This window comes from Dermacentor albipictus, chromosome 4 (genome assembly GCF_038994185.2).
Source record: "Dermacentor albipictus isolate Rhodes 1998 colony chromosome 4, USDA_Dalb.pri_finalv2, whole genome shotgun sequence".
NCBI classification, from domain to species: domain Eukaryota; kingdom Metazoa; phylum Arthropoda; class Arachnida; order Ixodida; family Ixodidae; genus Dermacentor; species Dermacentor albipictus.
The window spans coordinates 72,451,088-72,478,566 of NC_091824.1; the positions used below are offsets into that span (position 1 = coordinate 72,451,088).

The following is a 27,479-nucleotide window of genomic DNA, read 5'->3' on the forward strand; positions in this document are numbered from 1 at the left end:
TTTAGGATGCAAAGCTTCTTTTTATCTTCTTCTAGGTAAAGTTCATATGCGCGACTCAGTCCAGAACAGTAATGCTAGACCACTATGGGATCAAGGTGCTCTGACATATATATGTCGTATGCGAGCCGTTTAAGCGTCTACGCATGGGTCACTTGTTGCCATCTATTACTTTGCGGATCGCTTGGATACGACTGAACCGTCCATGGCACGGTGCTGGAGCCAGACCATACGTTGCATTGTATACCAACCAGCCGACGACGTATGTGTCCGTCCTGTCATAGCCTATCGTACGGTAGGTTTCCACCATCTGCACAAAAAAATACCACATTTTAATGCCAATGCTTCTTGTTTCTTTTCAGTTTTCTTTGAAGAACCTCAGCGGGATGCTAAGAAATAACTAAAAAATTGGAGAGCCCAAACATTCGACGTTCTGAACGCATATCGAATAGCATACACACAAACCATTATTTGTATGCGAAAATGAATTCTTTCTTATTTTTAGAATGTCGAAACTAAGCACATATTTCGCGATAATTCTCTGTAAATTCGGGTTAATATGTTCTTTCTGTAAATAAAAGTATTCAAATTTATCGGAATTGAAACTACAAGACACGCTTTCGAAGTAATAGAAAAACAAAATGGGTATTACAAACATTGTTTTCGGTTTCGCGGTGGACGTCTACTTGTCAACTTATGATTTTTTGCTTCTAGCCTATTAATCTTTCTTGAAGTATAGGTATGTGCTGTGGTTTTCCTTTTACGCTACAACCAGTGATCTTTTCCTCAGAGCTGGCCATTTTACATGTGTCTATGGCACAAATTTCTTCTAGCTGTTCTTCTTTCAACTTCTGTTTTTCTTTCAGCAAAGCTAATCTTGCAGCAACAATTCTTTCTTGGGAAACTTGTCTGCAACCGGGCTCTAGAGATGTCGAGAGGCTATTGGTGCAATTTATTTACTCTTAACTAGTGATCTTGTGTATAATACTTGTCCCACTTGTCCGTGATAGTTAGCTGTCCTTTTTCGCAAGTCGGCACAAGCGGGGTACCTTGTTCTACAGAAATAAATATTGCAGCGATAACTATATGTCTGCGTTTGACTATTGGATATTGCAATCTATATTCTATACTTACTATTCGCAATCGATTCGTAATCGTAAATTTGATGTTTGCCCACCTCTCCCAAAAAGCGATGAAACTTCAAGAACGCGAAATTGAAAAGTAATATGTTTTACTAAGAAGATACGTTGTAGGTTAAGGGAGAAAAAGTGTGGCACTACTTCAGGAATGTGGTAGCAGGTTCACAGGATGTTTTTCGACACCATACGTGTATAGTAGAGTGATGCGAATCAAATACCCGGGTTTTAAGTGCAAAAGTCATTATTTGCTTTTGAGGCACGCTGTAGTGGGGCACTCCGTATTAGTTTTTACCACCAGGAAACTTCTACGTACCCCTAATGCACTGAACAAGGGCGTTCTTGCATTTCGCCCCCATCGAAATGCGGCCACCGCGGCCGGGGTTTGATCCCGCGACCTAGTGCTTCGCAGCTCAACACCATAGCCTCTAAGCCCCTGCTGTGAGCGATATGAAATAAAGTATATCAGATAGTCACTTTACACGTGACTGTAGACTAAGACATCCGTGTCATCAAGTCTGTAAGATACGTCCTTGGCCAAATTTTCAAAATATTTTTTTCATACCACTTCATAAGGTGACCGTGCCGTCCTCAATTCAATTTTTCGGCGGGACTAAATAATCTCCCCACAAAAGTAGCCATTCAGACGCTCTCAGGATATTTGTTTCCTTCATAAATTTATAAGTGATACTTATGTTCCATGTTCGTTTTGTGATTTGCTCTTCACGAGAGTTTATGATTCAAGATCTGAGTAGTTAAGGACAACCATAGTTCTTCGTTTTGATTTTTCGCTATTCATATCACTTCTCTAAGCTCTAGAAGCCAGAGCTTCATGCTGAGAAGATAGCAGCACTTCTCTTATTCCTGAGTTAAACTTGGAAGGTTCATGTACCGTCTCGTTTTTTTGCCATACATATATTGGACGTGAGCGAAAACATGTGATTACGGAATGCAGCGTATTTTGCAGCGCACTATATACGCAAACGTTTGTATCAAATCACTCCATAGGTTTCCAAAGAACAATGCAGGTAGACTAGATACAAATCTGGATACTAAGTAAGTTTCAGTTGCCACTTAGCAGCGAGACAATGTAAACTGACTGCCCATCTCATTGATATAGTCTTTTCATTTCTTACTTCAAGATATTATAAAACGACCAATTTGCTTGAAAGACATCAGCAGGGATGTTATCTGCTCAGGTGGACACCATGTCAAAGAATAACTAGTGGAATCCGTTCACTAATTAAGTTTTTTACATTAATAACTTCTTAGCTATAAACGTTACATCGCATGTTTATATTGGACACTTCAATGGAATTACAGTAAAAGTGTAGTTACAGGTTTTTAGGTTCCAAAATGGTCATGTGGCACAAGGACACTGATGCCAAATTATATTGTGACGCTCTTACGTGCATAATGGGTTCACGCATCAACAAGCAGTATCCGGGGGCACCGAAGGGCGGTGAACGAAGAAGACGACGAGTGGCTGGCTAGCTGAATCTCGACAGGCGCTCAGCTGTTCAAGGCCATCGCACCTAACGATACCCGGCTTCAAAGTAACGCCTTTTGTGGGCGTAACAGAGGGGTGGAGGTGCAGGGTACGACACAACGTACCACAGAGTCGCAACATCCAGAACTTCGCCGGTGCCGTTGTCTTGCCGGTCTCTTGCATACTTTCCTTATGACTCAGGACGGAGGGGTACGAATGCCAGCTTTAGTTTCGCCTGCTCAAAGGTCAGTGCCAGTTGGACCTTTGCAGCACTACATGGAACCACACTCGTTCGCGGGAGAAGTGGGCGAAGACGTCGACGAGTGGATGACGCACTAAGCAAGGGTGAGCTGCTACAACCGTTGGGATTCTGTCACTTAGCTCGAATATGTCGTACTCTTTCTGCGTGAGACAGCGGTGATATGGTACGAAAGCCACCAAGACTCCCTAACAACGTGGGAGCACTTTGTTGAGGAAAACAAGACGTGTTTTGGCGACTCCTGCGCCAAACCGAAACGCGCCGAGAGAACACTAGCTCAAAGAGCTTAAGCTCCTGGAGAAACATGCACTATATACATAGAGGAAATCCTCAAGCTGTGCAAACTCGTAAATTCGCACATGTCTGAGGAAGACCGAATCGGACATCTCCTCAAAGAATTGCAGAAGATGTATACAATTTCCTCATAAGCCGGGAACACGTTTATTCCGTCTCAGATGTCGTGCGTCATTGCCGTACGTTTGAGACGTTGAAAACACGTCGCGTTGTGCCGACATTTGGACGCCTGGCGAATGTGACAACCGTTGGCAGCGTCGATGAAAGCCCGTCCGCCGATCTTTCGTCTACTATACGGCAGATCGTGCGTGAAGAACTGCTGCGGCACCAGGAACTTGCGCGTGATGTCATACGACAACCTTATGCATATTACCCGCAACACATGGCGCCTGCCGCACTCTGCGCTTCCTGGCAACCGGTGGTATGCGTCACAGACGTTAACCACAGAGGAGGTCCATGGCCACGTGAGGGCACATTTACGCACGAACACCGACCTGCACAACACCCTCGCCCCAGCAGGTTTGCACGCAGACCGACCATTCCTCCTGTGCAGCAGGCTCAGCCGCTTCGCTCTGCTACACGACCCCCACGGCTGAGCGCTTCGAAGGGCAGTTCATTGATCGTCGTTTACCTGTGTGTTATAGCTGTGGCGACTTGGGTCACACTGCCAGGTACTGCAATCGCCGTCAACCACCGAAGTTCGACCGATCGACGATGTCTAGGCGGTACCGCGCTCCTCTGGGCGAAACATATTCGCCCTCGCACACATATTTAGGAAGCTTGCCTCACCAGCACCCGGATCCGCTGCGGAACCGTTCTCCAGCATCCGACCGCAGCTTGACACCACCACCCGCTCCTCGTGTAAGCCGATCGCCCTCTCCACGGCGTTGATTCCCGTCGTCACCTCCGGAAAACTTGCCAGCGCGGCCGTGGAGGTGAGGTCGCTGGACAATCTTCGATGTCGACAGAGATACCTCCAACCATTTGTATGTTTAAGAATAAGGTGGCTGTATAATTGATGGGGTTTCCTCCATGGCCTTAGTGGACAGGGGAGCAACCGTTTCAGTGATGAGTCTTGCATTCAAAAGCCTCCTAGGACAAAAAGTGATGTTTCGCTGGGACCGTGCCGATGCGTTTAGTGGAGTGAGTGGGGAGTTGTTGCATCCTGTGGGCGTGTGTAATGCAGGCGTTATCTTGGGTGGTCAAATATTTAACGCGGAGTTCGCTGTTCTACTTCATTCAATGCATGACGTAATCCTGGGCCTTGATCCTGGGCCTGTATCCCGGGATACAGTTGTGCCTCCGTTATCCGCAACGTGTGTTTCAGTTGCCTGTTTCCCTTCCCCCGACGGAACGTTTGACGCTACCGTGGAGCCCGTTCATCTGAGTTGCATTAAGAGGAATGTACTGATACCGTATTGCATGGTGTCAGTTGTTCAAGGACGCACTAGCTTGTGGGCCGTAAACTGTTCGAGTGAACCTGCAATACTACCACAGGGTGTGAAACTTGCCTCCTACCATGAAGATCACGTGCTATCGCTCGCCATTCTTACAGAGGCCTTTGATTCTGCCGATGAGCGCCACTTCGTTATTGCCGGCCCTGCGGCGCACTCCTCATTTTTGACCATGGTAAACAAGTCACTCAGCACTAAGCAGCGTCACGAAGTTACGAATATTCTGCTAAAACATGCCCGACTGTTTGACTTTTTCTACCAAGAGGGGCCACCATTGTTTCCTCCTTCTCGTATACACCATCGCATAGATACGGGATCTGCCCAACCGTTGCGACAGAAACCACACAGAGTCTCACCATCGGAACGCAAGGTGATCAATGACCAAGTCCGCAAAATGCTGAATAATATTGTAATCCAAGAATCCTGTTGTCCGTGGGCAGCGCCAGTGATTCTGGTTAGAAAGAAAGATGGTACATGGCGATTTTGTGCTGAATACCACCGCCTCAATGCCATCAGTAAAAAGGAGGTATATCCTCTTCCGCGTATTGATGATGCTATCAACTGGCCCTCATCAGCGTCTTACTTTTCGTCTGCTGACTTAAGGTCGGGGTACTGGAAGATACCTATGCATAAGGCAGCCAATAATAAAACGGCATTTGTAACACCAGATGGACATCTTGAATCTAATGTGATGCCGTTCGGGCTCTGTAACGTGCCTGCAACTTTCGAGCACTTCATGGACAACATCCTGCGTGGTTTGAAGTGGGAAGTATGAATGTGCTATCTAGATGATGTAGTGATTTTCGGGCGCACGTTCAGTGAGCACAACGCACATCTCGATCTTGTGCTAGACTGCTTGGACAAAACGAGTTTGGTGCTCAACTCGAAGAAGCGTTCTTTTGGAGAGCGCCAAACACTCGTTCTGGGACACCTAGTGGATAAGGACTGTATACGATCTGATCCAGCGAAGACTGCTACGGTGGAAGCCTTCAAGCAACCTCGTCATGTAAAAGAGCTACGCAGTTTCCTAGGGATTTGCTCGTACTTCCGCCGGTTTATTCGTGGATTTGCCAACATCGCGTGTCCGCTGACATGCCTCCTCCAGAAGCGCGTTCCCTTTGAATGGACTCCTGAATGTGAAGCTAGTTTTCGTGAGCTGAAGTCTCGTCCGACGTCCCATCCCATTCTCCGACACTTCGACTATGTGGCTCCCATAGAAGTTCATACCGATGCTAGCGGTATTGGCGTTGGCGCTGTCCTTATTCAACGCGTCGACACCAAAGAATACGTCGTCGCCTATGCGAGTCGCTCTTTAGGGAAGTCCGAGCGTAACTACACAGTTACTGAGCAAGAATGTCTTGCAGTCATTTTCGTAGTACAGCGCTTCCGGTCGTACCTGTACGGGCGCCCCTTTACTGCGGGGACAGGCCATCATTCTCTCTGTTGGCTGGTTAATCTCCGCGATTCGTGGGCCGGCTTCCTCGTTGGACACTTCGTTTACAGGAATATAACTTTACCATTTCTTATAAAAACGGCCGCCGAGACGCCAACGCTGACTGCCTCTCCCGCATACCGCTTCCAATGACGGACTGCGACGCGGACAACTTCGACTGCTATATCGTATCACTGGAGCCGGGATTTCCTGATAAGATACCTTCAAGGTCGAGCAACAAAAAGACAAAAGTTTAAAGCCACCGCTCATTACTGCAAGGCAATCAGCACCATCCACTCGTTTCTGGGTTCGTGATGGGGTTCTTCACAAAAAGAATTACTCTGCTACAGGCCCATGATATCTTCTGGTGGCCCCGGGGAGTCTCCGTGTCTCCATCTTGCGCGCTATGCATGACGATCTAACATCTGGTCATTTGGGTTCTGCGCGAACTCTCTCCCGCCTTCAAGAAAGGTTCTTCCAGTGCCACCCCCAGCACTCCATTTGAGCAAGTTGCCATCGACCTCCTCTCTTGTTTCCCGCGTTCATCCGATGGGAATCCCTGGATTATCATGTGTACCGATCACTTGACACGCTACTGTGAGACAGCTGCAATACCATCGGCTACTGCAACCAAAGTGTGTATATTTCTGCTGCGCTTTTTCATTCTCCGACATGGACCTCCCAGAGTCATCATCAGCAATCGTGGGCGGCAGTTCACTGCAGACGTGGTCGAAGGGATGCTTCGTCTATGTGCTTCAAGGTTTCGACATTCATGCTGTCCATTTATGTCGCGTCAGATCATAAGAACTGGGCCAGCGGGCTACCTTTCATTACGTACGCATTTAACACCTCAATGCATGAAGTTACGGGCTATAGTCCCTTCTGTCTTCTTTACGCTCGTCCGCCTCGTTATACAATAGACACTATCTTCCCGTTTCCCAGCAACGATAATCTTTGTATTTTAGAGACAGTCTGTCTTGCTGAAGAAGCCCGACGACTTGCTTCTTTATGCCCTCTTGTTTCACAAGGCCGCTCGAAGGCATGCTGCGACCGCCGACGCCGACACGTCATATATGACCCTGGTGATTTGGTGTTGCTCTGGAAACCAACCAGGAAACGTCGATTATGTGAAAAACTGCTGGCGCACTATGTTGGACCATGTGTTATTACTGAGCGTGTCAGCGAATTAACCGACGGCATAGCACGTCTCACATGAAGTGGCCGACAGTCAGCAAAGACTGAACTTTCACACGTCGCCCGTTTAAAGCCCTTTATTTCTCGACAGCCTGTTTGACTTGCCCGGCGGGCTTCCTCAGCGCGGAGGGAAATGCGACGCCCTTGCGTGCGTTGTGGTTTCACGCCTCAACAAACAGTATGTGGAGGCACCGAAGAGTGGTGAACAAAGAAGACGACGGGTCGCTGGCTAGCTGAATCTCGACAGGCGCTCAGCTCCTCAAGGCCATCGCATCTAACGCTACCCGGCTTCAATGTAACGCCTTTTGTGGGCGTAACAATATATTGAATTTGCCCGATTACCCGCTCGTCACCACAAACCGCGGCTCTTCTTACAATCCTTCTGTGACGTAAAAGTGCCGCCTAAAACGAAGCTCAGATTGCGAATCCGTAGGTGCATGAGATAATTCCGACTGACGCTTCGTGCAGCTCAGGAATGAAGGCATAGTCACTTCTGTGACCGTGACAAGACAGACCGCTTTATCGCGCGGCATGACCAAGGCTTGTAATACGCTGCCCTATTACGAGAACATTAAAAAAATGCGCGTGTTCATAAAATTGCATAAACAGCCCTGGAGTGTGGCCTGATCCCGGTGACCAGAACTGCTAACGCACTCTCTCACCAGAGCAGGATTGGCCACCCTGGTGCAGTACTTGGCCACAACCTCCTACATAAATACAACAATCGAAGCCCGGCCCTCTGTCCCCAGCAGCTGCGAAGCAACTGACAAAGGCGGCGGTCAGACTTGTGACGGAGCATAGGGTGCCAAGAATCTCCGGATCCGTACAGGCCACCATTGGAATCTGAAACTGGCAACGTTTAACGCTAGAACGTTATCTTGTGAGGCGTCTAGCAGTGCTATTGGAGGAATTAGCGGGCATTAAATGGGATATAATAGGGTTCAGTGAGGTCAGGCGGACAAATGAAGCATATACAGTGCTAAAAAGCGGGCATGTCCTCTCCTACCGGGGCTTAGCGGAGAGACGAGAACTAGGAGTTGGATTCCTTATCAATAAGGATATGGCTGGTAACATGCTGGAATTAACGCAGCATTAACGAGAGGGTGGCAGGCCTTGTTGTGTAATGACTTCGGGCCTTCAAGGTGATAACAAATGAAATAAAATGAAATAATAAGAGGTACAAATTAAAGGTCGTACAGGTCTACGCTCCTACATGGTTAGATGCAAATAAACTCTTATTCAATGTTAGAAAAACCTAATACATTGTCTTCTGATCCGTTAATAAACCAGTTCACCTTGATAGCTCTAACGTGTAAATAAGGTCCATCAGAGCGGGCTTCAGAGTGCAAGTTTTTAGGGGTACTATTTCATGAAAATCTTCGATGGACCAGTCACGTGAACGTTATAAAAGGTTTCATTGTTGATCAATTGGAATGCGAAATAGATTTCGGACGTTGTTGCCAATAGGATTTAAACGGCAACTTTATTTTAGTACTGTACATTCCCGTATACAATATTGTCTACGAGTTCGGGGAGTTACATCAAAGTATAGTTTGGAACGACATTACATAACGCAGAAGTATACGATTCATTCAAAACCTAAGTAGTCGTGATCATACATCCCCATACTATCCGAGAACGGGATACTTAATGTAGAAATGTTATATAAACGGCGTTTGCTGGAATTTACCTTTATCGAATTAAAAGCAAATCGTGAGCTCTTTTTTCATACATATAAAAACACGGAGACACCATATTATTTCAGAAATAAAAACTTTGTAAAGATTAAAACGAGAACTAGATAGGGTATGCAATTATTAAAATGGCAAATTCCGAAACTTCTGATTTGTTATCCATCCTTTTTAGATACAATGCAGAGTTCTCCCTCTTTGCTTGCTTTCAGATAACTAACTAAACTGTATTTCCTCCACCAGTTGTATTTTGTTGTACATTTGTTTTGTTCTCTTCAATCCAATTGTAGTCCATTGGCCTTGATAGTTATGTGTCTTGTTGATGATGAATGTGTTGACGACTAATTCTGTCATTCTTCCTTATTTTGCTTTATAGTGTTTGATACACTGTACGTGCATATTTATTTATATGTGTTTGATATTTTGCAGTGTGTTTTGAAGTAAGTTGTTCTCATGTTGTGTGCTGCGCGTGCTGTCTGCTGTCGAAGGCCTAGTCAGGTGGCTTTTAGTGCAGCCTTCTGCCTCGGCACCAAGACAAACCGCTCTTGAGCGTTGTTTTGTCAATGAACAAAAATAAACAAACAACAAAACATCCAGTCTTGATGACGAGGAAGTCGAGAGCTTCCATGAAGACACGACATCGGCGATGGGTAAAGTCAAAACAAGCACTATACTGATGGGCGACTTCATTGCTAGGATAGGCACGAAGCAGGCTGGAGGCAAGTCAGTGGGGAAATATCGCATATGGTATAGGAATAGCAGGGGAGAGTTTGTAGAGTTTGCAGAACGGAATAATTTGCGGATAATGAATATCCTCTTCCGCAAGCGGGATAACCGAAAGTGGACGTGGAGAAGCCCGAATGACCAGACTAGAAATAAAATAGATTTCACATTCTGCGCTACCCCTGGCATCATAAAAGATGTGGACGGGCTCAGGAAGGTGCGCTGCAGAGACCATAGGATGGTAAGATCTCGAATGACCCTAGACTTGAGGAGGGAACGGAATAAACTGGTATATAAGAAGCCGCTCAATGAGTTAACGGTAAGAGGGAAAATAGAGGAAATCCGGATAAAGGTGCACAACAGGTATGCGGCTCTAATTCATGAAGAGGTCCTTAGTGTTGACGCAATGAACGACAGTCTAACGGGCACCATTAAGGATTGTGCAATAGAAGTCGGTGCTAATATCGGTAAGCTATTGCAGGAGACGAAAGATGTGAATAAGAAACGTCATTGTATGAAAGCCTCTAACCCTACAGCAAGACTATAACTGTCAGAACTTTCTAAGTTATTCAGCAAGCGTAAGATAGTTCAGATAAGAAAGTATAATATGGATAGAATTGAGCCTGCTCTCAGAAACGGAGGAAGCATAAAAGCAGTGCAGAAACTAGGAATAGGCAAGCATCAGATGTATGCGGTAAGAGACAAAGCTGGCAATAAAATTACTAATATGGAAAAGATAGTTAAAGCAGCTGAGGAGTTCTATAGAGATTTATACAGTGCCAGTGGCGCCCATGACGATAATGGAAGAAGGAATGGTCTAGAGGAAGTTGACAGCCCACAAGTAATGCCGGAAGATGTAAAGGAATTCTTGGGAGCTATGCAAAGAGAGAAGCCAGCTAGGGAAGATCAGGTAACAGCTAATTTGCTGAAGGATGGTGGGCAAAATGTTCTAGAAAAACTGGCCACCCTTTATACGCAATGCCTCTTGACTTCGAGCGTACCGGAATCTTGGAAGAACGCCAAGATAATCTTAATCCATAAGAAAGGGGACGCCAAGGACTTGAAAATTTCTAGACCGATCAGCTTACTGTCAATCACCTGCACAGTATTTAGTAAGGTAATCTTTAACACAATCATGAACACCTTAGACTTCTGTCAACCAAAGCACAAGGCAGGATTTCTTAAAGCCTATTCAACAAAAACCCATGTTCACACTATCACTCAGGTAACAGAGAAATGTGCGCATCTATAACCAACCCTTATATATAGCTTTCATTGATTACTTGAAAGCGTTTGATGGAGTTGAAACCTCAGCAGTCATGCAGCCATTAAAGAATCAGGATGTACACGGTCCGTATGTAAAAATACTGAAAGATATCTATAGCGCCTGCACAGCCATCGTTGTCCCGGTCCCGATACGATCTTTCCAATGCTATTTACAGCGTGTTTACAGGAGGTATTCAGATACCTGGATTCGGAACAATTTTGGATAAGAGTTAATGGAGAATACCTTAGCAACCTTCGATTCGCTGATAATATTGCCTTGCTTAGTAACTCAAGGGACCAATTGCATTGCATGCTCAATGACCTGGACAGGCAAAACGGAAGGGTTGGTTTAAAAATTATTCTGCAGAAAACTAAAGTAATGTTTAACAGTCCCGAAAGGGAACAACAGTTTACCATAGGTAGCGAGGCACTGGAAGTGGCAAGATAATACTTCTATTTAGGGCAGGTAGTTACCGCAGATCCGGATCATGAGACTCAAATAATCAAAAGAATGACAGTGGGCTGGGGTGCGTTTCGCAGGCATTCTCATTTCATGAACAGCAGGTTGCTATTATCCCTCAAGAGAAGAGTGTGTAACAGCTGTGTCTTACCAGTACTCACCTTCGAGGCAGAAACCTGGAGGCTTGCGAAAAGGGTTCTGCTTAAATTGAGGACAACTCAACGATCTATGGAAACAACAATGATGGGTGTAACGTTAAGGGATAAGAAAAGAGCAGATTGGGTGAGGGAACAAACGCGAGTTAATGACATCGTAGTAGAAATCAAGAAAAAGAAATGGGCATGTGCAGGGCATGTAAGGAGGAGGAAAGATAACGGATGGCCATCAAGGGTTGTGCACTGGATTCCAAGGGAAGGGAAGCGTAGCAGGGGGCGGCAGAAAGTCAGGTGGGTGGATGACATTAAAATGTTTGGAGGGATAACATGGCCACAATTATCACATGACCGGGATAGTTAGAGAAGTATGGGAGAGGCCTTTGCCTTGCAGTGGGCGTAGCCAGGCTGATGATGATGATTACGAGAAGAAAGATCGTTTACCGAGGGTCCCAATTTCTATAAATCATATCATAAGGAGCCAATAAACACTGCCACCATGGACAACATAGGGGAAATTACTTGTGCTTAATAAATTAAATTAACAGAGCTGCCCTATTACGTCACTCGTGGTTTCTAGCGCAAACCGTGCTTCTGGATGCCACGTGCGCAATCAAGTAAATGGCCTCCGTTTCGAAAACAGCATGACGTCACGAGACGTCCCCGAAGCGAAGTGCAAAGAATTTCCATCGTTCTGTGGCATCGACAGCGATTGATTTGACTGTGAGTTTCCTGGCAGAAGCTGCGCGCCCGCTGCACGTCGAGAAGTTATTCATCCATACGAACTTTCATCATAGACGAATGAAAATAACAATCCGATGTGCTCGCGCGAACGTCCAGTTTGGCGACGTCTATCTTTTCCTCTCTAACACGCCTGGACTACATAGGGGAGAAATGAAACCGCACCATTTGCTTAGGACGTAGGACCTCACCATGGAAACCCATGTGCGGACAAGTGGTTGCGCTCACCGAACACTGAACATGCCGCCGATGGGCATATACGATCGTCATCAACCTCGATCGCGACTGAATTCATCCAGATCCTAAAAATTGCGATAGGAAGTGCCCGTAGTCCATCAATCGATGTGGCATTAGGTCTAAATGCTTGTTCGTTACAGTAACAAACCGCAGTTCAGATTTTTCATAGTATTGTAATAAAATATGTCTTCTAGGGAACTGCCTGCATGTCATGCGCATATTTGATGACGTAACCGTGAGCGTGACTGCAGCTGTGCCGGCGTTTGCCTCCTCTGTTCGTGCTCTAAGTTAGCATCACCCTGCACTAAAAGCGGGATGACGAACTGTAGCCACATAGCTCGAGTTTTCAAGAAAAGCGCTAGTCGACTTCCTGTATTTTTGCCAGCGTATGACGGCTGCCGTTTGTAGCGGCACATTGCCAGAACCAACATTTTTCACCGCTTCTCGTCCTTAGCGAAACGAAAAATATATTTGACTGCCTTTTTTCGTGCCGTTTGCTCATGAAACCACGCACCGACTTGTCGGCGCCCGCGCACACAAAAAGACAGGCACGCACACGAAGAGAGACTGCGATGCATGAAGATGTGAACGTGTGCTAACGCTCGTGGGGAGTACTTTTTGGTCAACAAACACTCCCGGGTGCACCCAAAGATCACGCGACCGGCTCGTCCTGACGTAGCCGGGAGATGTCTATAGAACTAATAATTTTATGACTAATAACTATATGACTATTGTGAACTATGGGAACATGGAACTACACTGTGTCAACAATTTCCTTCAACTTTTCAATCTAAGTAAATGCCGTAAAGTTGCAAACTATGAAAGTAATGATTGCGATTAGCCTATTAGTGACTGAATTGCATTGCTTGGTTTTGCAAATGTTGTCTTAGACAGCAGACCATTCACCTGTAGTGCTGAAATATGAGTAAACTTTGTTGGGTTTTCATTTTTATTCTTTGAAATAAAGATAGAACAAACTTTATCATAAAATTTGGATTTTGATTACTTTGCCGAAGCGGTCCCACGTCATCTCCTCACTGCAATTTAAGCAAGCTATGATCTTCCAGTTTGTCGAAGTATTCCTTTCTCCAGTTTTGTTCTGTTCCTTTATGGCTCATTCGTTGTCAGTCCAATTCATATGTACGAACTCGATACCATTCAACCAATAATGTATATAGACGGAACGCAAGCGTTTTTTCAAGAATGGACATTTCAAGCAGGTGATACAATAATAATAATAATAATAATAATAATAATAATAATAATAATAATAATAATAATAATAATAATAATAAACCATAATATAAGTCATTCATATAAAGGACCGAGGATTATCCCTAAGGAATGAGCTATATTTCTATAATGACAATAGTGTTGAAATGCGATGAACGCCTTTTCCTTCTTTCCTATGTAACCTCGAAAATCTGAATATGGAAAACAGCACCAGCATGTTTAGGTTTATACCGCAAACGAAGTACTATAAGGGAACGCAGTAAGTGCATGATGCTTGTCTCGCAAGCTATGCTTTTTCGAACTGATGCCACAAATTTAAGGTGACGCCTTTTATTTATGCGCATTTTTCTAGCCAATTAGGTTCCTGATGGACCCATTGGGGAGAAATCGTTCGCAACTAGCAGACTGTTAACTAGTGACACGCGATGACTGCAGTGAACTGATGATATAATGTCCTCCAATGCTACATTATTGCACGAAACAAACAGAACGTTCTTATTACTTGGGCAAAGCACACATTTCTTAACGGTGGACTGGAAATCAGCTACAGAACGTGCTTTTGCACTTTTTTACGCTTTTTTTTCGCTTTCAGCTTCTATTCTGCCTGTTAGGTTGGCATTGCTCTTGAAAACTCAACTAATGCAGCGGTTACTTATTTGCAAATCCAGAATTGCCTACAAAAAAAGAAGGGCATTTCTGCACAGTAAAATTAAAGTAGCAATTCTTCTTCACCGATTCAGCTCGCTGTCAGATTTCTTGTCAATGATCTCCGAAATGCTTAAGTGTTACCGCGTTCAGTTATACAAGTTACGTTACTATTACGGATATTGATTTAGCAATAATAAGGTGGAAGGCCACCTTCAATAGTAATTTTTCAACAAGATTTCTTTTTTTTAATTTTTTACATATTCTGCCACGTACCTACTGCAAGCAAACAGTATTACGTACGGCGAAGCATTAATCTAAACTTTACGAAAGAAATGTGCTGAACATATTAGCTGTCCGCAAGTCAGTGCTACGGCTGCTATATGACACAGATCCTCGCGTATTACTTTAGTACTTTGACTATTTGTTAGAAACGAAAATAAATTAAGTGCCATGATTCACTTGCAATGTGAGAGATCTTCTCCGTAGTGGGATCAGAAGACCATAATAAAAGGAAATTTAAAAAAATTTTTTTTTTATTAAGGGATGGCGCGAAGGCCTATTATGGGGAATAGGAAGGGGAGGGGGGAGGCGTACTCAGAGCCGTCCTAGAAGCTGTGCGTCCTTGGCGAAAGCCAAGAGTGAGTCAAGAATGGCCTTGTCGGAATCCATCGAGCCAGTTGCCGGTCTAATCCACTCCTCGTAGGACGACACTCGCACCGCCCTCAGGTGGTGGTCCCGCTGTTGAGCGTGTCACTGGCACTCCCAAAACAGATGGGCTGCGGATGGCCGTGTAGACATGTCGCAGTCAGGGCACCTGTGTGGCGTCTGGAGCGCTTCTTGGTCCGCGGAGGCTGTGGGATGGCCGGGTTCCTGCGATGGAAGGGAGTTGGGAGACGGAGATGGAAGGCGTCTTTCCCGGCGTGGCCGGTACTGTCGCCACCGCTGCAGCACATCCGGTGTGAGGACGAAGCCGGAGCGGAGCCTATGCAGAAGCACCTGCCCCGACCTGGGAACACCCGTTGGAAGTGGGTCTGGGTCTGAGGGCACACTCGCATGGAGTTCCCTCTTGCGTCGGTTGGCTGCCGCTCTCAGAGCTCTGTCTGGGTCATACGAGGCTCCATTTGTCGTGTTGCTTGTGCTGGTTGTGAGGGCTTCTGAAGGATCCCGGGAGACGACGTGGTTGGAAAGAAGGGCGCGCGCCGCCTCGTGGGCTCTCTCATTTCCCTCGATGCTCTGGTGGCCAGGGATCCAATGAAGTGTTGCAGTGACCCCGTGGGGCTCCGCACGCCTGAAGGCCTGCTTGACGAGGAGTACTTCCGATGATGATGTGTGGCGCGACTTGCAGGCATGCAGCGCATACTGAGAGTCGGTGTATATATCGATGTGTTTTGCTTGCGTGGTGCTTGAAACTCTATCTAATGCCCAGACTATTGCGCGGAGTTCAAGTTCCGTTGGGTCGTCAGCATCAGCAGTTGTAAAGGTAGAATGTGTCTCACAAGAACCCACTACGGGGTAGGTGACTGCTCCCTCGCTGATGCATGGGTCGAAAGCTGCGTCAGTGTACACTTGTTCATGGCTTGGCGGTGCGTCTGCCAATGTCTGCCAAGCAGTCAGCATTGCGTGCCCAGCAAAAACGACGCAAAAGACGAGGAAGTCAAAGATCACACGCCAGTTAAAGAACTGTCATATCGTGACTAGCTGCTGATAGTGCTGCTTACTCTTGCCTTAGCGCGTAACAAACTGGTGGAGGTTTTGGGTAATCTAAATTATGCACCAAACATCTGCGAGCAGCAGGAGCACCAGCCCTGTAACGGTGGTTAGGCCTGTACACCGCGCCAGTAGAAGGATCCGTGGAGAAGCGCCTGAGTTTGGACTCCTCCCAGAGAAAATGGCAGCTCCGACCATCCCAACCACTATGGAAGGCACAACGCCGATTCATTGTACATTACTCAATCCGTGAACGCCGAATCCCTTCAACGGCGCCGTACATGAGGATGTTGAAAATTGGCTGGCGCACTATGAACATGTTACCGCGTTCAACAAGTGGGATGACGCAGACAAACTGAGAAACGTATACTTCGGCATTAACGATGGCGCACGTGCTTGTTGTGAGAACCGTGCAGATGCCCTAACTTCATCGGCAGAATTCAAACGCCGGATTCTTGAGATGCATTCGAGCCCTGATCGCCGAGAGCGAGCTGAGCGTGATCTCCAGTCCCGTTTAAAAATGCCGAACGAGGGTGGTCGCAATGTGTGTCGAGGACATAACGCGTCTCTTTCGACGAGACGACCCCAGCATGTCGGAAGAAAAGAAGGTGCGCTACCTGATGCGCGGAATGAAAGATCAGCTGTTTGGCGGTCTCATGCGCAGTCCGCCCAAGACTGTGTCAGAATTTCTTTCCAAGGCCGTCCCCGTGGAACAGACTCTTCGGCCGCTGGCACCATCATACGAACGCCAAGTGAACGCTGCCTCACTTACGGACTTCTTTGGAGCTCTCGGGGGCTAAGTCAATTTCTTTCGAGAGCTCATTCGTTCGGTAATCCGCGAAGAACTCCAGAAACTGTCGGTACCCTCAAAGCCGGTGCTCAGCTCACTGTCCAGCATTCTCGTTGACGAATTCCAGCATGCGCTAAGAGAACCACCTTTCAAAACAAAAGCTCCACCGCTAAGAAATGACAGCCTCCGCATGTCATATTCGCAAGCTTTGAGGCAACCTGTCCCAGCACCGTCCCCGCTTCGCACCACGTGCCCAGCCATGCCACAGTCCGTCCAAGCGGCCTCGTATTACCAGGACCACCAACAGGCCCCAAGGAAATCAGACGTGTTGTGGGCATCTGTCACCGTCCCTTTTGCTGGGCATGTCTACCTACAGCGCTCCTATCGAGAGCTCGTACTACGCGGATTGCGCGGAAGAATACATTGCCAGGCAACGCGAATCTTCATCAGCTCAACACCAGTGACGCTCCCCTTCGCCACGGTGGTTTTCTCCGACTCACCGTACGTATTCGAGCGTGGTGCGGGGTCGTTCGCCCAGCTGATGCGGATAAAACTAACCACAGCGACCTTCGAGGCCGAAACAGCTCAGTCTGGACGTGCTCAAGGACCCCTACTGACGCGTACGCCGACCGACGACACATCGACAACGACAGTACCTGCTGATTACGGAAGAAGAATTTCTTTGGACATTCTTGTAGTCTGACGGTCGTGAATTGACTGCTTTAGTGGACACTGGAGCCGAGTATCCTGTAATCAGCGATAAACTGGCCACCCTTCTCAAGAAAGTGACCACGCCTTGGAACCAAAGGCCAGTTCGTACAGTTGGCGGGCACATCGTCACACCGCTCGGCATGTGCACGGCACGAATACAGATTCACGGTACTACGTATGTTGCCAGTTTGAGCACTCGCCCTCAGTGTTCTCGAGACCTAATTATCGGCAGGGACTTTCTCAGGGAGCACGGAGCTATCATCGACTTTCGATAGCGCCTCGTCACTTTCTAGACAAAGACGACACCGCGACGGCCATCATCATCCACCCTCCAGCATTTCTTCGTGTCATCGACGACGCTGCCGCATTAGCACCGCATGCAAGTGTCGTGGTTTAAGTGGCATGTGACAGACTCTTACACGGTGAAGCGGTCGCAGAAAGTAATCGTTTTCTCCTGCTTTTTCATGGTTTTTGCGCACCAAGAGGTCCTTACCGATCTTCATGATGGCTACTGTGACGTTCTTGTCAAAACTTCAGCTACGGACACCAGCACCTTTTCCCCGGTACTAGCATCACCTACGGCTACCCGAGCGCCGATGTCTCTGAGTGTTTTGCTTCCGAGGCAATCGGCACTGCTGAAGCACCTCTACGCAACGTTGACATTAGTCCAATGCTTCCTGAAGAGAACAAACATCCCGGCGTGAGCTGTTGCTCGAGTTCCACGTTTGCTTTGCACGGTCGACGAAGATACGTAAAAGATAGATTAAGAAACACCGTATCATCAAGTATGACGACGTGCCCCACATACGGCAACAGCCTTATTGTGCCTCCCCGACCGGACGACATGCGATTCAAATGCAGGTGAAGGAAATACTTCAAGACGGCTTAATACAGCCTTCATGCAGTCCCTGGTCATCGCCAGTCGTTCTTGGTAAAAATAAAGACGGCACGCTTCAGTTTTGTGTTGACTACCGGAAGCTAAACCACGTCACATAAATAGACGTGTACCCTTTGCATCGTGTCGACGATTCTCTGAACAGTCTGAGGCGCGTGAAGTATTTCTCCTCTATCCATCTGCAAAGTGGCTACTGGCAAATTGAAGTAGATGAGCGGGTAGGCGAGAAAACTGCTTTCGTGACTCCGGATGGCGTCTACGAATTAGGGTACTCCCTTTGTGCCTCTGTGCTGCTCCAACCACATTCAGTGAATAACGGATGCCGTTCTTTGTGACCTCAAATGAAAAAGGTGCCTCGTCTATCTCGATGATGTCGTTTCATTTTCGGAAACTTTTTACGAGCAGCTTCGACGCTTTCAGAATGTACTCGAAGCCCTTCGGTTGGCAACTTTACCCACAAGCCAGAGAAATGCCATTTCGGTTACGAGGAAAGGAAGTTCCTTGGTCACGTCGTGAGCGTGGCAGGTGTTCGGCCTGATCCCGAGAAGACTGCTGCCATAGCTGCTTTTCCCGCCCCAACCAACAAGAAAAGTGGCCGACGATTTTCGGGCTTGCATGCATACTATCGACGCTTCATTGAAACATTTCCGAAGGTTGCAGAGCCGGTAATTCGCTTTACGTGTGACGGCACGCCATTCCTATGGACTGATGAAGAACCTGATGATGATGAAGCCTTTGCGGAGCTACAACGTCGATTGTCTTCTCCCGCGCTGACAAAGCAGTGCTCACTGACGCCAGCAATATCGGTGTCGGAGCTATCCTAGTGTATCGGCAAGACGGGACTAAACGAGTTATCGCGTACGCGAGCCGCGCTCTTTCACGCGCAGAGTCCAATTATTCCACCACAAAGAAGGAGTGCTTCGCGGTTATTTGGGCTACCACACAGTTTAGGCCCTATCTGTACGGGCGACCATTTAAACTTGTGACCAATCATCACGCGATGTACTGGTTGGCCAACCTCTGAGACACTTCTGGACAATTGGCACGTTGGAGTCTGCGACTCCAGGAATTTAACAACATCATCGTATACAAGTAAGGCAGAAAACACAAAGATGCCGACACGCTATCACGAGCACCTGTTGAATCTCGGAATCCTGATGGGGAAGACGACAGCGCCTTCGTGAGAGCCCTCAGCGGGCCGGATCTGCTCGCTAAACAGCGCTCGGACGCTGAGATAAGGCTCATGATCCATCACTGAAAAGGCGGCACCGCGTCCATTCCTCGCTCTATTTCACGATGGTTGTCGTTATTTTTCCTACGAGAGGGCATCTTGTACAAAAGGAACACAGGTGCCGGCGACAAACCACATCTTCTATAGTAGTACCTCAAGCCCTTCGCTACGACATCCTATTAGCCTACCACAACGAGCCGACAACTGGTCACTTGGGCTACTCAAGGACTCTGGACAGGGTACGGCAACTGTACTACTGGCCTAGACTGACTGCTTGCGTCAAACGCTACGTGAAAGGACACCGTGAATGCCAGCGCCACAAGTCACCTCCATTCAAGCTTGCAGGCCTTCAACAACCCGTCGACCCTCCGCGTACGCCGTTTTATCAAGTTGAAATGGGGACCATTCCCCTTTTCTTCCTCGGGAAACGAGTGGATCATTGTCGCAACTGATTACTTGACGCGTTACGCTGAGACGAATGCACTACCACGCGGGAACAGCATCTGAATTAGCCCAGTTTTTTATGCATCACGTTTAGCTTCGTCATGGCGCATCGTCATCTATCATCATTGACCGTGGGACGGCATTTGCGGCGAAGCTTCTGGACGACATCTTCAAGTTCAGTTACACGAGTCATCTAAAGTCCGCTGCATACCAGTGTCAAACTAATGGCTTGACGGAAAGACTAAATAAAACACTGGCAGACCTAATCGCTCTGTACGTGGATATGCAGCACAAAATGTGGGACGATGTTCTGCCGTACTTAACGTTTGCGTATAACACTGCCACACAGGAAACTACACGATTCACACCGTTCTGCCTCGTTTATGGTAGAGATGTCCAAACTACGCTAGACGCCATGATTCCGTATGAAGACACCGACCAGCTCGACCAGTTAGCTCCTGACGTCGAGGAGTACATTCAGCGCACCGATGAAGCATCCGCAGTGTACGGATGCAGTAAGGTACAGTGTCCACCATCAACAAGTTGCCTATGAGCCTGGTGACTAAATTTGGGGTTGGACACCCATACGACGGCGAGGCCTCCGCGAGAAACTTCTGAGCAAGTACTTCGGACCATGCACAGTACTAAGGCGTGAAAGCGACGTGAACTACGAAGTGATTCCAGGCGGAGACCTGCCATCGCCCAAGCGCCGTTTACCACGTGCAGAGACTGTACATGTCGTCCACCTCAAGCCTTATTTTACACGGTGCTGAGGTCGCTGAGGCACTGCATTCACGCTTCGATGCGACCCCTTCGTTGGTAAGTCTACTGGTGAAAAAAACTTTTTTTTGCGGTCGTCGCGTCGTCCTCCAAAGAACTGCAATGTTTTTTTTTTTTTTTGTTCCCGCCCACAGAACACATTTTTCGACTCTTGTGGATTTCCGTATGTGTGCTAGCGCGTTTCCTTTTTTTGTCTTACCTAATTTGTGTACGCTCCATGTAGGTTTGTGTTTGTGCATCGAGTCGATACTTCATTGGGAGGGGGAATAATGCCACCTGATGTTTTGAGCCAGCAAACTGTGAGCATTGCGCGCCCAGCGAAAACGGCGAAGTCGACGAAGTGAAAGATCGCCTGCCAGCTGGAGAAGCATCCATTCGTGTCTGGCATTTTTCGTGTGTGGCTGCTAGTATTGCTGCTTACTCTTACCTTAGCGCGTGTCAATAGGAATGGTGTAGGTTTTTGTGCTCCACAACTAAGTGATGTTCACACCGCCTCGTTCATGTTTCCTGCTATCACAAAACTGTGGTACAATCAGCGCGTTGCGGCAAAAGGCCGCTGAGGCACTCCATTCGCGCCTCGATGCGACCCCTTCGTATGTTGAGAACCATGGCAAATGCATTTTATGGTGTGCTTGAAGCACTCATCGGCCACTAAAATCAAATTATTGTGGCGAACAGGAGGCGCCACGATCACAAACCATGCAGTCGACATGTGCAGTCGCTGATGTTATCATAACGCAACATCAGTGCCAAAATGCCCCAGTCTTCTTCTTTGCATAGTCACAAGACTGCTTACCGGCGTATACAACTGGGCTAATTCATACAACCAACAGTTCATAGAGAATACATGCATCAGGTACGCGCATCTATGTGTGAAGCACGTAGTGGCTAGCAGAATACGCAAGGAGCCATCACCACTATACGTAGTTAGCTTTGTTGCCTCCAGGCGGCGACTTCGCTCGATATCGCTGCTAATACCAAGCCTTTCATCAAAGTAAAAGTGGCTTTTTTGGCAACTCAGAAGGGCAATGTATCCTCTAGAAATTTATCCGCATACCTGCTGTTTTCATTGTGGTGTATTTTTTAAGTGAATTGACAACACCCACCTTGTGTCGTATTGTGGCAGGCGTTTCAAAAGATATCACTGCAACAGTTGTGCCATTACTCCTGGCGAATGCGCATTTGTCACCACCGATGTAGTGTATCGAAGCACCAGTAGGGTCCTTCCTGTACAGCTGGGGCCAGCATGTCTGGAAATGGAGTGCGCCGGAACTTTAATTTGGGGCAATAATTAGGTAAGCAGTCAGGAGCCCACCCGACGTGGTTGCTCAGTGGCTGGACTCCTGAGCACGAGGTCGCGAGATCCAGTGCTGGCAACGGCGGCCGTATTTCGACGGCCGCATTTCGACAGCCGCATTTCGACAACACCCGTGTACTTAGATTTAGGTGCACATAAAAAACCCCAGGCAGTGGAAATTTCCCGAAGTCCTCCACTACGGCGTGCCTTGTAATCCGAAAGTGGTTTGGCACGTAAAACGCCATAATTTTTTTTTGTCGGGAACGCAGATACCACATGACACATGTCATTGATTTATTTATTGCGCTCTTCTAAAATTGCATTTTACCTAACTGCAGTTTCGACGCAAGTGTTCAGAGAACGTGCTACAATATCTTCTAGCGGGCTCACGACTGAGTGTGATCCAAAGGTCCTATGACAGGCACCTTAAAGGCCGAATTACACTCAATCCGCACGGTAATACGCATGCCTTCCACACGCCTGCGGACGAGCGGAAACTGCGGATGTTGCAGGCAGGTGCACATATTTGTTTGCACTGCTCGTGCGGACACAGAGTAAACCGAAACCTGTGGATATTGGGGTGACGTATGAAATTTCCTTCACATCCGCTCACGTACGGAAAATCTTGTGGTATAAGTGTAGTTCCTCCTAAAGCACCGGCAATACATGCTGCCATGTTGATTCCACCTGTATGCTACCAACTACAAGATAGTAGAGTTATTAAGTGCGAATGAACTTTGAAGTTACAATACATTCCATCAATTTCTTCAATTTTGATTAAAACACGTTGGCGGGCTAGTTGGTTAGAACCCATTGTAGAGTGTATGTTGGTCAAACAGACAGATGCATCAATGAGAGATTAAAAGAGCCTCCATATAACGTCACAGGGTAATCTCTGGTCATTTGGGTATTCACCGCCCAGATTATTCCTGCAAGTCCATGTTTGAAAGCACTTCCATTCTGCATAAGGCTCATAACCGGATGACGAGGGAGATTGTGGAGGCCTACAGATTGCAAAATTAGAGCAAAAGTGCGTAAGCAAGCCTTCGGTGTCGCCATCTGAAAAGAGATACGATTCCTCGGTTTATCTTTGTGACCATTGCAGTACATGTTTTCCCCACGTCTCGCACACGTGTACGGTTAATCGAAATGCACCACTGAATGTTCTTTATTTGCTATTACCATTGTTTCCCTTCGCGCGGAATATATTTATAGATGCATGCGAAAATATCTATAGTTGAAAGTGAAGCGCTGTGTCTGTGTATATCTTTCTTTCTACGACCTCATTCAGTCACGCTTATACACTCTATCAATTTTTACGCGTGGTGCAAAAAGAAAATGCCTTACCTCACTTGCAGGCTAAGTAACATCTATTCAAGGGCACCAAGCGTTTTAGACTTATGTGATCGACCAGAGAGGTTGCTTTTTGAACTACTCAACGCCAGGCAAGACTGGCTCATAAAAGGACAATGTATTACGGGAGAAGTTTGGAACATCGGCAGTTTTGTTAACATTAAAACGCCTTACAAATAAATACATCTTGTTTTTGGAAGAACAAAACATGATTTACAAAAGGTTTCGTAATGCAGGATAAGCTTTTAAATATAATTGCACAACTGTAAAGAAGCACGTTTTCGAACACATTCGAAACACTGCGGATAGTATCTCTCCTGTACCTAGCGAGAAATGTGCGGACTTTGTCCATTCAAGAAGTTGGTTTCAATGGTTGAAATAGAACTTTGACAAGTTAATAAATGCCATTTTTATTTCAACTGAGGTATTGAGAGTTGTCTGTAAAAACACTGATCTCTTGTCATATCAGCTTTCCAGTTAGGATACTGAGGGAGACTGAGGTAGGCTCAGTGCTTTCGCCCTCACATTGATTAAGCGACTAGTGACATAGTTTCGCCCGTCATGTCTGGCATTAAATGAATGTTCATACACTCTTACCATTCGAAAATATAATGACAAGCGTTAGGTTGTACGAAACATTTTACTACAGTACTTGTGTTTATAAACCTGGTTTGGCTTCGTTGTCCAAGAACTTGATGCATCAGGACGTTATCGCACATTCTATCACTCAGATCACCATGGCTTCTACCCGCAAACTCCGTCAGAAGAAACATCCGCATTTCTTTTTTATTTTTATGATGTACTAAATCATAATTAGCATTGTTGCCCCAATATGTAAGCAAATTTTCCTTTTGTCATAATATTTCATACGCCAAATCTGGTATGTCAAGCTCAAGTTTAGTCCTGATTTAAACATTCCGGCATGAGCAATCAATGACGATTGTCTAAAACAGCGATAGTTTGTAGTGAACGTTTTATATAAACCACATAAAGAACAAATCAAGAACAAGCGCGCGAAACGTCCATAGAGTGAAGTGGTTTCACAGAGACATGAGAAAAATTCATCAAGGATTGCAATACGGCGCGATTTATAGCAGCCGGCGCAGACAGACCTACGCTCATGCAGCGCTTTGTTTCCATACAGATGATGATAGCTACTCTGGCGCCACGTCATAGCCATCGCCGCCGCCAATCTCATCTTGCGCGGCACTACGCTGTTCTTATCGCGTTTTTGCCATACCCTCCTCCTCCAATTTTCTCCTCCCGCTCTCTTCGCCATCACGGTCTTTCATCTGCGCTCCTTATTGGAGCTTTCATCCTTTTGCTGTGTTCCTTCGGTCAGTTACGTGGACACGGAGGGTCAACTCCGACGCTGAGCTGGCGCCGCAGATTACCGTGTAGCACGAGCCTCTCCGGCTCATGCTGTAATAGAGTATCACGGTGGCGTGATGCGCCACCGTGATACGTCACACGTTAGGCTCACTCACACGCCTGTCTTATGTACGTACACCAACGCCCATCAAAATAGGTCGTGAAGCATGGAACTAAAAGCCTACCAAAACCTACTGCCAGAAAGCAGTTAGTGGCGCTTGATTGAAAGGCGACTAGGTCTAGGGGGCACAAACAATAAAACGAGAAAGCCTATGGTAAAAAAGAAATTCGAAAACTTTATTTAGAATACTGTCATACTGGCAAATATACCGTTTCAAATATTTTTGCTACACTACAACAACACTTAGGTGCACTTAGTGCACTTAGTCCTCCACACTTAGTCCTCCACAAAGGCGTGCATCATAATCAGAAAATGGTTTTGGCATGTAAAACTCCATAATTTAATTTTTAACTACAATACCAAATCTTTCTTTTTGTTTTACAGTGTATTAATTTATTCTTGGTGACCCCTACCGGCCAGCGATTTGACTTAAGAGAGACTTGGCATAACTGTGCAAGTTAGCTGTTGTGAGCAATGGCGTTGCTCACTTGAACGCGGCGATTTCTTCTGTTTTTTTTTTCATTGTGTCTTTGTTCAATGTGTGGCATGGGCTTCACTTCAAATTTTGCGTGGCCCAGTGCACGACGTTCACTGGCGAAAGGCGTGAGTGCAGGCTCTTTGTTATCGTGCAATTTCACGCTGTGCCATCTGACGTGCTGTGTCTCGTGGTGACAATTATTTCGGGACTTACCTGCTAAGAAATGTCGTGCTATGTTCGAGCACTCTCTGTAACAAAGGCTTTGAGTGTCCGACGTGTAGGAAATTTAGTAAGACTGATGTTCTCAAAACGATGATGTGGGGAAATGTATTGTCTGATACATGGTGTCGCACGGAATTGCGAATGATTCTGTAAAAAGGTGTTCCACATGTTGCTGTACATTACGATTGTGTGGAGGCCATAATACTCATCCACTGAAACGTATGGTCATTAGGTCAATTATATTCGTTGCATTATTAGAGACGAATAAAAGTGAAATAGTTTTTGAAACTGCTGCGGCACTCGCTTAGTTTCATTCTATTTGCTCACCTTCGTAAGGAACCAACTCGAGTAATTGCCGTCAATAGAAGCCTAATTAAGTTAACGTTAAGACATTCACCACTCCTGTACTTTAATCACATGCTGGCTGTTCAAGCGGAGGGGTGTCGCAATTAAGCTCGCCTAAGCCTCGAAAAAAAAAAGCTGCTTGTGTGTAACGGTTGAAATGCCGGGCGCTGAAGAAATTAAATCAATCGCGCGAAGGAGCGTAAGTTCATAACGTCACTGATATTTCCGGTGAGAACGCCATTTTTTCTCTTTTTTTTCACTTTTTGCTTGCTGTTGATCGCCTCACCGATACGTAGATAGCGACAGTTGCAACGAGTCGCCATTTTATGGATATGTGGGCTGGAAGCTTCGCTACCAGCTTAGATATACCTGGCCTACACCATGGCACTACGTCACGAAGACGCAGAGGTGCTGTCGCCGGGATTGACTTTCCCACGGTATAGACACTCCGCCAGCGAGCCGCCACGCCTACCTGCGGAACCGCTGGGTTTTGCGAGTGTGAGGGCGTTTTTGTGATCGCCCCTTATTCTATGCTTTTACAATGAAGAAATGCCGAATTCCGACGTGCCTCATTGTGCCGAACTATGCAAGAGGCTCATGTTTTCACAGGTTTTTTTTTGTTTATTAAAACCGTCACAAGAAATGGACCGCCGGGGTAAATAGCGAAACTTGGATTTCGATATCAGCTCATCTGTTATGCGCCAGGCATTCTGTAATGGTTAGGCTTCTATGCTATCTTGCATGACATGCATTGTTAGCCAACAAGGGGGCTTAGGATTGGTTAAAACGTGTTTCTTACCCCACTCTTGAATATCTATATTAGGATCAGCCCGTAATGTAGGTCGAGCGAGAAGGTGCAGTTCAAAGAAAGTTACTTAAGCAGGGTAGTTAGTGCGGCACACAAGAATATACGCACGCTGCACAGTCACAACTGCGTTATAATCGCAGTGTGAAAGTCATAAGTGCGTCTTAACATGGTAATGAATTTTCGTGTGTGAAATGAATGCGCAGAACTGGTAATTCTCCATTCTCTCTCTCTCCCTCTCTCTCTCTCTCTCTCTCTCTCTCTCTCTATATATATATATATATATATATATATATATATATATATATATATATATATATATATATATATATATATATATATATATATATATATATATATATATATATACACGCCGGACGAGTATGCGACGAGTACGCTGGATGAGTGCCCGATTCCTTAGATATCGTTGGATGATGGCCGGAGCGATCGGACGACCGCGTCCAACGTCGCAGACTGCGAGTGCCTGCACAACTGGTGTCGCCGGAAGGCCGAGGCAATTGCT

General features: G+C 46.5%; 1 protein-coding gene across 1 annotated transcript in view; it reads right to left on the minus strand.

Annotated features, from left to right (window-relative positions):
- LOC135902080 (uncharacterized) overlaps window positions 1-27,479 on the minus strand; it is a 112,352-nt gene continuing 84,873 nt past the window's right edge. Inside the window, exons 12-13 of the mRNA XM_070537084.1 lie at window positions 22,071-22,214; window positions 1-307 (exon numbers count right to left, since the gene is read on the minus strand). Coding sequence (XP_070393185.1) covers window positions 149-307; window positions 22,071-22,214 — 303 coding nt within the window. The 3' untranslated portion in view covers window positions 1-148. The remainder of the gene's footprint in view (window positions 308-22,070; window positions 22,215-27,479) is intronic.